We start from the raw sequence: 12,004 nt of genomic DNA on the forward strand, positions 1-12,004 counted from the left end.
TATTGTAAAATGCAAGTGTAGTGAAATCAGTTTCTTTTTGTGAATAATGTTTCAATGGTTGCTATTATATACAGTTGTATGACAATTTATTATGGCCACCCAATAAATTTTAACATACCTTGCTTATCTTTTGTTTTCTTGGCATTATAGTTCAAAATTATATAATTTAATTTATTTGGATGCATACAATATAGTTATACGTTGACAAAATTATTTAAAATCTTATGCTGGTGTAAACACTGTCATTTTTGACAGCCATTTTGTGTGACGCCATCTTGAAACCGCTATTCTTACAGTGCACGTGGTGAATACTCTCTGTTAGTTTTGGTATATTTTTCAATATCATTAAAGTAAGTACTCAAATCGACTAATATTACTTTAAGAATATTACATTACATAAATTAACATAAAAATATTTTTATTTCACTCAGTATTTTGTGATTAAAATTATTTTAAGTAATAATAGAAATTTTCGTACTAAAATTGGTTATTTTTTTAGAAATGGGCAAAAAAAAGGACTTATCTCTAGAAAAAAAAAGTGAAATCCAAGCACTTCTTACAAATACTGGTTTTTCCCAAAGAGGAATCGCCAGAAGATGTAATGTTTCTAGAGTGTCAGTGCAGAATATCCAAAAAAAAATTGTCAACATGGAAAACCTGACTCCAAAAAGGACTGGGAACTGTGGTAAAAAAAGAATTCTTACTCCACTAGGTGAAAGAATTCTTACCAAAATAGTATTGGAAGATAGGCTAGCATCAAATGATGATATCACTGAGAAGTTGGAGAGCTCTGGTATTAAGATGTCCAAGAGAACGGTTCAGCGTCATCTACACGATCTTGGCTACAGCTAAAGACGTCCAGCTAAAAAGCCAAAATTAACGCCAAAAATGATGGAGAAGCGATTAGAATGGGCAAAAAAATATAGAAATTGGACTGAAGACAATTGGAAAACGGTATAACAGATTATTTTATTAAATAATACTTTAAATTTTTTAGATAATCCATGCATTGTGGTCAATGAACCATCATATAATATTTTTAGGTTTGCTTTAGTGATGAGAGCATGTTCCAAGTCTTATCAAAAAAAGCACAATACGTTAAAAGGAAGGTTGGAGAGAAATATTTAAGTAGCTGTATTATTCAAACCGTCAAACATCCAACCTCGGTGATGATTTGGTCGGTCATTTGTGGGAAAGGAATGGGAAGGCTGTACATTGTTCAAGGGATAATGAACCAGGTGCAGTATAAAAATGTCCTGGAACAAAGATTGTTACCCCAATTGACGGAATGGTTTGGTCCAGAGGAAAACAAAACATTCATGCAAGATAGAGCACCATGCCATACGGCTAAGTCTATCAAAATCTTTTTGAAAGATAAAAATATTCCTTTGTTGGACTGGCCGGGAAATTCGCCGGATCCCAATCCTATATTGAATGTTTGGGAGCTATTAAAAAAGGAGGTGGCCAAGGAAAATATTACAAACAAGGTGGTTCTAATAGAAAGTATTATAAACCATTGGAACCACAATGCAAGATTGCAGGAAATGGCAGAAAACTGCATAAAAAGCATGCCTAAAAGGGTACAGGCAGTAATCGATGCAAAAGGGGGGGGGGGTTACAAAATATTGATTGTAACTAAGATATTATATGAATATTTTTTATTAAAGTGTGTTTATTCTTATAAAATGGTAATTTTTTATTAACACACAACCTGATTTTTTATTAGAATACGTCTTTGGTAGATAAAATTGTAAAAACTGATGGAAAATCACAATTTTTCTAGAGTTTCTAGAAAAATGTATATATATATATATATATATATATATATATATATATATATATATATATATATATATATATATATATATATATATATATATATATATATATATATATATATTTGTGTGTGTGTTTGTGTGTGTTCCACTTCATAAATTATGACTCCTGTAAAAATTTGAGATTTTTCTGTGGCAATTTAATGGATCTACAATGAACACAAATATCTGTATTTTTTGCAATAAACTGTAATTAATACTATTATTGGCATCGGTTGCATTTAAATAACTAATATACACAAAATTACGTATATAATTCCAGGAATTATATCAAAGACTGTCAAATGGACAAAAGAATACTCAAATATTCCAAACAAGTATGACAAATTTACAATATCGAACAGAGCATAATACAATAGGTAGCTTTTAGTTACTGGGACTATGGGTATATAGTTAAATATTGTCAATTATCATCTTCGTGATCTTCAACTGTTGGCGCTGCTCGTTTTTTCTTATGGCTGCACAGACTTGGAACTTTCTTTCTGTCAGCCTCAACAACTTGCAGAATGTTCTGATAATTCACCTCAGTTTTGGCTGGATCTAAAATGTCTGCACTTAGTTTCACGTCGCGTTCCGCACTGTCATTGACATTGACAGAAATTGTCTTCATCTTTGATGACAGAAATGAAGGGTGAACAGGCCAGTTTTCAACGTAATTGTTAAGAAAATCCATGTTCAACTCTAAAAGGCTGAAAATGTACCATGAATCTGCAGTAACCAAATCTCCAAGTCTTGTTGTGGCATTGATTTCAGTCGGGAACTTAGGTTTTCTGAAGCCAATTCTGTAGCGATCATGCGGCAGAGCCATTCCATCACTAGGCCTCACTTTCCTGCCAGAAGCGTCTTGGCTAAGTACTGCAATTCAGGCTTTGAAACAATGTCACTGAATAGAGCAAGGGGCACCTTTTTAGAACATAGATACCACAGATGACGCTTCAGTGCTTTTATAGCGCTTTCAGATATTTCAGAACTCACTTGTGTGTACTTCAGAAGGTTCTGATAAAGGCAGAGATCATGCCATGGGGCTTCAACTGATCTACACATTGTCGACCAGGTACTTTATATCAGTATATACTGTATATCAGTATCACATACAAAGGTGACGAAGGTGTGTAACTTTGTCTGCTGTGCAGCTGTGGTAATTGTTCCTGCTGGCAACAAACGGATCTGCTCCTCAAGAAGGACCATTTTGATAAAGTATAATTTTTTGGACATCCACTGTGCTTTGTGGACTGCACCCGGTCGACAAAAGTGAAACTGTCTGTTTTCTGAATCAAGGTACAGCAGGGCTCAATTTAATTTTTTTAAAGGTCCCGAACAAAATGTCAGAGATAATTTTTACGGTTTTATGGAACTGAGTTATGCAATCGAAATCTTTGTCATGTTATTCAGTTTATTTAACATTAGTCTAGTGAAATTGTAGTTTCTTTCCTTATTGTTTAGAATATTTCATCGCAGATTTTTTAAATGGCTTTAAATAAAATCAAAAATTAATTATAATGATCGTTTAAAATAAACGCATAATGTGTAAATTAAATTTTATATTTAAAATTTTTTTTAAATATATTGTTTGAAACTATTTTCTATATATATATTTTTTTGTTTCTATATATACAAAAAATTGTTTAAAAGTTAGTTTTTTAAACTTGATTTACTAATTGATTAAAAATTATGATTTTAAAAACTTGATTTACTAAATGATTAAAAATTATGATTTTAAAAAGACTACGTGATTTTTTTAAACAATTTTTTTTGCAACTTTTTGAAAAAAATGTTTATACAACAAAAAATATTATATTTTTTTCTTTTCAATAATTTAATTTCACTTTTGAATAAATTAAATAAAATTTGTTCATTGATTAAAGAATAAATAGAAGTAAATTGTAAAATCGTTTTATGTAACTTTTATTAAACGTTTTAAAAGATAAGTTTTAAAGTAATTTTTTTCAAAAGCAATTAAAAATGTAACAAAAAGTAATTTTAATTTCGAGTTTTTTTTCTTTTATTTTAAAGCTAATTTATTTTCTTTTTTGTAAGGAGTTGTTTTGCTTCTTTCTTGTTCTTTTAGTTTTTTCATTTATTTTTTCCTAGAGTAAGTTGAGCTTAATGTTTCTTTTCTTAGCGCATTTCTGAAATGTTTAAATCATCTAAACAGTTGTGGTCAAGTTGTAACCAAAAAAATCATTTGTGTGGTCAGCAATAGCGTTCAGTGCCATTCCTGTCCAAGCTTTATTTTGTAGAATTTAATTCCCATCGGTTAAAATGTCCGATTACTTTGTAAATTGATCAGACAACCTGAGGTTTTAGTCGGACAATGTCAGACATCTGATCGTTAAATTGAGCTCTGGTACAGCGCACATAATTCACTGAATTCTTTATAGTTTTCTCGCTGATGCTCTATGGAAGATTCAACAGCTGCTTCTGCAGTTTCCTTCCATATAGTAATCTGAGAAACAGTTTGTGAATAATTCGAGAAAGGTCGAGGGTTGAATGGACTGAGTGTCTTGTCGCTTCTATGAGAAACTGTGTCAAAATGCTTCTTAAATGTGCAAAATACAGTAACTTCTGGTGATTTCGATGTTTCAATGTGCATGTCGTTAAAAACATGTGGTAAAATAACTTCTCCAACGTGAAGACTGCATGCAGACCAGAGCAATACACAGCCAATTCTATGCTGCAGGGCCACACAAGCGGTATTGACATGTCCGGTATTGCTGGCCTGCTGTGGCATATGATACATCAATTTTGCTAGCATCACCTCCTGATTCTTCAATAATGGCCTCAGTGAGTGCAGACTATTATGCAGGAGAAATTTTCATTCTTGTTGCCAAAGTCACAATTCTCAGAGATTTGAGAATGTTATAAGGTATATGAGCATTCCATTCCAGTGTGAATGGTTCGGTGGTGCATTTTTACCAGTTTCTTTTCAGAAGTTTTGAAAGGACTATTGATATCACATTTACTTTCATCACTATTTTCCTCGCTGCTGTTGCTAGAGAGCTCTACTGTACAAATAGTAGATACTGTAGCAGTAGCTGCTTCTTCTGCCTTTAGTCTCCTTTCTTCTTGCTTTTGCAGTCGTGCCTTCTTGCGCTGTAACTGTAATGCCAATTTCTTGTCATGGGAGCCAAATGATGCTGTGCGGTCTGTCTTCATGGACTCTAAAAACTTTACGTCTTCGTCATTCTTCATGACTTTTTCAGCATCTTTTACCCACAGTGGAAATGTCAAACTGAGTTCTTCTGACATTTATCAAGCTTGGCAAGTGCTGACAATAATGAACGACAATCTAGAGGAAGTTCATGAAGTTTTTTCAGACAGTGCAATGATTTTTTCACAGGCCTTCTTTTCTGTTATTATTGGAATATTTGCTTTCTTGAAGAAAGGAATAACCTGCTTCAACGCAATTTTTACACTGTCATGTTTTGATTGCTTTATAGACAGGCCAGCTTGTTGATGAAACATGTAGCATCGCTGCACTTGTCCTCTTGTCGGTAATCAGTAATCTTCTGACGAGTCTTTTTTGGTGTAAACTTTACAGCAGATTGTGTCATGCTATTGGTACAGTGGTTGATAACTCCTGAAAATACAAATAGAGTTTGAAACATTCGACAGTAAGTAAGGAGATATGGATTAAAACACTTTATTCATGCAAAGTTAGACATACAAATTTGCAATAATATTTTAATAATGCCGTAGTAAGCTATATTTCGTGCTTCATGTGGACCCATTAAGAATAATTATATTTTTATAATATTTCACACAGTAACTACTTAACACCAAAGGAACATGTTTATTATAGGATCATTAAGAATTTAACCCATGAGGGAGTTTGATGCACCCATATATATATATATATATATATATATATATATATATATATATATATATATATATATATATATATATATATATATGTATATATATATATATATATATATATATATATATGTATATATATATATAGATCTATAGTTTGTTGGCTTTGGGAAGAGCGGAAGGAAAAAAGTGATTCTTACGCCAACACATTACTTTTGTCACTTTTAATTACTTTTGACTTTCGTCCAACATATTCGTGTTGGACGAAAGTCAAAACCATTAATTTAATTACAAATTAATTGTTATATAAAAAAACCACAAAAACGCAAATTTAATTGACCAGAATGTTTTTAAAAACATTCTGAATGTTTTTAAAACATTCTGAATGTTTTTAACAATATAAACAATGTTTTTATTTTTAATATTTTTAATAAAATGTTTTTATTTTTATTTTTTTTACTGTAAATCATGCGCGGAGTGTTGCTACATCGACTATCTTATAGCCTGACTCGCAAGGGAGTGCTGCTACATCGACTGACAAATAGCCTGACTCGCAAGGGAGTGCTGCTACATCGACTGACAAATAGCCTGACTCGCAAGGGAGTGCTGCTTCATCGACTGACAAATAGCCTGACTCGCAAGGGAGTGCTGCTACATCGACTGACAAATAGCCTGACCCGCAAGGGTGTGCTGCTACATCGACTGAGGGTTTGGTTGGGGCAGGCAGTCTATCATTATTAAAAAAAAAAAATTCCGGTCTTGCATTTTAATTTTTACTTTTTGTCAACAAAATATGGAAAAAACTTTCGGACAACATCTAAGGGTTCTATATATATACATATATATATATATATATATATATATATATATATATATATATATATATATATATATATATATATATATATATATATATATATATATATATATATATATATATATATATATATATGGGCAATTCCACGTAAAAGAGGAAAAAAAAAAAAAAAAATTCTCGGCGACTTATAATAACTTGATTAAATTTATTTTAAACTATTTAAGAATACTTTTAAGAAAAAAATTTATTAAAAAAATAATTTTATCATACTATAACATACTCTTAAACTTGTAAGGGTTATTTGAGCATTTTTTGACGTTTATATATAGTCATGTTGTGAAGCGTTGAAAAAAGTTTTAGTGCTGTTTTTTTAAATAACTATTACTTCTAAGTTTGACTAAAAGGCAAAATCAAACATTATGCATAATATTTTTTATAAAAATGAACTCTAACTAGGTCTATAAGAAGAACATATTAATGAAAACAAGACGTTACGACCGTCACAAAAAAAAGTCGAAAAGCTTTTTCTATCCTTCGTATTGAACTTTTTAAAACTACAACCATGGTAAAAGTAAAGATACTTATACATATTTTATCATTGTTTCAAAAAAAAACATTAAAGTGCTTTAAATCACTCGTTCAACATGTTACTAAGTACGTTACGACCATCATGATACGTTTGCTTTTCCGTAACGGCTTCTTGACTTAAAAAAAAAAAGTTCAAGCGCGAACGATATAATCCATTTCAAACGATTTACGTCATTTAAACCAAGTTATAATATTAATCAACTTTGTTTATTGTTTAATTTGCAGTTTGTTTATTCATTTTATTATTAAACTTGTTAAAGTTTTTTTTGAAACCATAAGTAACTATTTTCAACAAATTGATGTAATGAATTTTTTTTTTAGAAATAAAAACTTTTAACAAAAAGGCAATTTTTTTTAGATTAAACGTTGTTTATAGTTTGCCCTGCAACTTTTTGGTTTAATTGATTTCGCGGTTGTTTTTTTATTTACAACATTTCGCGGGTTTTTTTAAAATATACAACGAAGCATATATCATAAACAGCAGCCGTTATATTTAATAACATATTTAAAATGCCAAAATCAGATGCTGAAAGATCGAAAACTTATAGAGTAAGAAACAGAAAAGCTTTGTTAGAAAAAGAAAAAATTAGAAGTTATCTAAGGAGGCAGTTATTGACACCAAGAAAAGAAAACAAACAAAAAAATCAAGCGAAGGTTCGCAACCAAAGGCTAAGAATGAAAAAAAAACTTGATTTCATAACTAACGTCAGTCTAAATTCTACGCAAGACAATTCTTATAACTGCAAATCGTCAATGAGAAAGGCATTAAACAAGTATTTATTATATTAACATATATTTTTTAATATAATTGCTTACACATAATTTGGGTTCTTTTATATCAAATAACATATTTAGGACAAAACAGGTTCTTCCAAAATCTTCAAATAAAAGACGAACTATTTTAGAGCAGTTGGGTGCTGAATATGGCCTATGCACTGCTAAAGAAACACATCGAGTTCACTTTACATCAGAAGAAATTAAAAAAGTAAAAGTATTTTATGAAAGAGAAGATATATCAGTTATGTCTCCTGGAAGAAAAGATTTTATGAAAATCGACGGAGAAAAAGTTCAAAAACGCTACTTAGTTATGAATTTGAAAGAGCTGCATCAACTGTATTGTGAGGAGAGTGCTGACAAAAAAATTAAATTGAGTAAGTTTTGTGAATTAAGGCCAACATACATTCTTACGTGCAAAGATACACCACTTGAAACATGTGGTTGTATTTATCACAGTAATTTTACTTATTTGTGTGCTGCTTTGGCTAGTAAAATACCTTTTCCATTGTATTGCAATAAATGGTTAGAAAATTATGTATTGTGCAAGCCCCCAACGTACCAATGTTGGATAATGAAATGTTCATTGTGCTGTGATAGTAAACTATTGAAAGTTTCTTTGCCCGAAATCGGAGACATGGATACCTTAATCACCTATAGATGGTGGATTAAAGAAGATCATCGCTGTGTACTTAGTCAACATAAAAAAAACATAAAAGATATTTTTAAACATTTCTGCGACTATTTACCATAGTTTACTGAGCATAATTTCACTAAAAAGCATCAGTCTAAGCAATACCGCAGTCAAAAAGAAAATCTCGAACCAGGCCAAATTTTGATACACTTTGATTATTCACAAAACTATACATGTGGTTATCAGGATGCTGTTCAAGCTGCTTATTGGTCGCAGTCAACTATTACCTTGTTTACAGTTGTAATCTTTCGCTACCAATTAGAGTCAAAATCATTTGTAATAATATCCGACGATAATGATAAAACAAAACGCGCCACTACTACATACTTAAGTGAAATATTTGACTTCTATTGCATTAATTATTTAAAAAAAGTTATATTATGGAGTGATGGTCCATGCACTCAATTCAAAAATAGATACATGGCCAAATTCATACAGCATTGCTCTGTGAAATATCATTTTCAAAGTATAGAATGGAACTTTTTTGCTACCTCTCACGGTAAAGGAGCAGTTGATGGGGTAGGAGGGTCATTAAAGCGATTTGTTTGGAACAGCGTAAAATCTCTTGAAGTGATCGTCTTAAACGCTAAAGACTTTCTCTTAGCATCAAATGGGTGCAAAACTTATGTTAGACTTATCAACACAGATGATATTAATCTAAGGTGGGCCTTAATAGCTGATAAAATAGAAGAAGCGAAAGCCGTTACAAATATTACCAAAATGCATTTCTGGCAAGTAAAAAATGGAAAGTTTTTGGTTTCAAAATTCTCTAATATTTTGTAATGGGGTTGCGGAACTATTTTAAAATTTATATATTAGTAAAAAAAATTTACTTGTCTAAGATATTTTTTTCCTATATTGGATTCCCGGCTCCGCAAAACATTTGCAAGGCGTATGAAAGTACATACTCCTAGATATTGAGCTGTACTAAATAGAGTTAATAAAACAAAAAAAAACAGGGAGCATAAATAGCATTAAGCGTTTGTTGCCTACTCCAAATAAAACGATCCCAGTATTGAAGAATCACCATGGATAACCTTGATAATGTTATAAAGTTCATATTTTTTAACATAATTCAATTGGTTTTTATAGTCATTTATCTTTTTTTATTTCATTCATTGCGTTATTTGTTGTTTTTCATTTTTGGCTTTTTCGTTACGACCGTCACAGTTGCGACCGTCACGACATAAAACTTAATAAAATTCATGGAAAACTTCAAGCGAAAACTATGAAACTTACCATATAGTAAGTTCAATGTGTAATTAAAGAACACAGCAAAGGATTTTTTTCTCACTGTGTAGATGGCTGCATAAAGATTGACAAAGTTTATTTGTTTAGATTTGTCAAAAAGTAAGCGTTACGACCGTCACACTACGTTGAGTTGATTTTTCAAATAAATTGAACACTTGAATAATTTAACTTTTGCATTTTAAATTATATAATAGTATTTAACATTTCTGGAAATTTTCATGTAAATACCATTCTTGGTTCATTTTTAATGGCTAAAAAAGCGTCAAATGTTACGACCGTCACTTGCGTGGAATTGCCCATATATATATATATAATAAAATGAAATTGCAGAAAAAGCTGCAGAATTCAAAATTAGCCTCAGCACCTGCAATGCTGAGATTTGCTGTAATGTGCAAAATTTCTTTGGATAAAAAGCATTGAGGCAAAAAATCCATTAGAAAAAACCTTTCTATAACATTTTTTCCAAGTTTTTTTGACTTCTTGATTAGAAGCAAAAAATGTTCTTTATTTTCTATGGGGTTAATAAATTTTTAACAATGAATTGGATGTGTTTAATTAATTTTTTTTAATTTTTGTCATTAAAAGTTTAATGAACTGTAAGTAAAACTTTAGATATAAGTATATATTGTCAATAAATATTTTAAAATCTTTTTTGAAAGAAGTTAATTTTTGTATATTTTCTTTTCTTTAAACTGAATTTTGCAAAATGTTTTTGATTCATTTTTTTTAAACTATTATTTGGTTAGTAACCAAAAGATGATTTTAGATTAGTTACAGGGTGTAATGTTAGTAACCAAAAGATAATTTTAGATTAGTTACAGGGTGTAATTATTAATCTGTAGTGTTTTCATGAAGAAAATATGAACTATAAGGATGAAAGAAATATGAACTAGCTAAAATAAACAAAAATATGAACTAGCTAAAATAAACAAAAAATTTGTTATGTACTGCATTTGAAACTTTTTTTTTTTTAATACTTTTATTAAATAAAAGTTGTAATAAATAATTTTTGGATAATTTTTTATACTGCACCACCTTGTACCAATACACTTTTCCCTGCATGTGGAAGATACACCTGTGTCTTATTGATAAAATAAGCAAACATAAACTTATTGTCTTATTGATAAAATAAGCAAACATAAACTAAGAACTAATTAGGAGCTGAAATAAAAATTTTCTAGTTGTATTAATTAAAACGATATTGAAATAAAAAAAGAAGTTTCTTAATTGAAATAAAGGCTAACAAAATTTAGAAGACTTTTTAGTTTTTTTTTTTTTTTATTATTTTTATTATTTTTATTATTTAGGATGAAAGCAATAAAGATGTAGTATCTTTTATATTTCAAAGAATTTGCTACATATATGATTTTGAAGAAAGAAATACGTTTTTACCAATCACATACCCAATTAGTGAGCAGTTTTCTTATTATCAAAATAGCAAAGGATACCAAGAAGAGGAGGATGTTAAAGTTGTTCAAAGAAAGTTTGGATATAACAAGTATATTTGTGTTTGTTGTATATATATGAAAACACACACACACATATATATGAAATTTTAATATTTTCACCATGAATTTCTAACACATTTTTTTAAAATGCAGAATAGAAATGAAAGTTCCTGCATTTATGGAATTATTTAAAGAAAGAGCTACAGCCCCATTCTTTGTTTTTCAAGTGTTTTGTGTTGGGTTGTGGTGTCTAGATGAGTACTGGTATTATTCTCTGTTCACATTGTTTATGTTGGTTACATTTGAAGCAACTCTTGTTCATCAGGTTACATATTTTTGAAATGTTAATCAAGCTCAAAACTGTTTTTTTAGCTCAAAAAGTTTATTTTTGTTTTGCTGTTATTATTTTTTATTTATATTTTTTGATATTTTTGAAATTTTTTTTATTAAGTGGATAAGGAGTTTTCTTTAAATTTTGATTTTTTTTTTTTGAATTTTTCTTTAAATTTTGATTCAACTTTGATTTATGAACAGAAAGTCAAATAATGGAGTCCATTTTAAAAAATACACGTTTAAACTTAATTCTTTATTTGATTTTCTTAAATTAATTATCTAAATGCAGAAACGAGCAGTCGTGGCACACTTGCTTCAGAAACAAAGGATCTGTGGTTCAAACTCCACCTCTGGGCAAGTTTTGCAACATGGGTTAGGAAGGAGGCATGAACTTCCTATTAAATGCTCATCTGCGGTGATCTGTGATAAGGCCGTAAAGAGTCAC

At 30.1% G+C, this 12,004-nt stretch overlaps 1 protein-coding gene across 1 annotated transcript in view; it reads left to right on the forward strand.

Moving 5' to 3' along the window:
* LOC100199901 (endoplasmic reticulum transmembrane helix translocase) overlaps positions 1-12,004 on the forward strand; it is a 94,983-nt gene that overhangs the window by 13,473 nt on the left and 69,506 nt on the right. The window contains exons 3-4 of the mRNA XM_065791223.1: positions 11,086-11,276; positions 11,380-11,551. Of these exons, the coding sequence (XP_065647295.1) occupies positions 11,086-11,276; positions 11,380-11,551 (363 nt within the window). The remainder of the gene's footprint in view (positions 1-11,085; positions 11,277-11,379; positions 11,552-12,004) is intronic.

Source organism: Hydra vulgaris, chromosome 02 (assembly GCF_038396675.1).
Source record: "Hydra vulgaris chromosome 02, alternate assembly HydraT2T_AEP".
Taxonomy (NCBI): Eukaryota; Metazoa; Cnidaria; class Hydrozoa; order Anthoathecata; family Hydridae; genus Hydra; species Hydra vulgaris.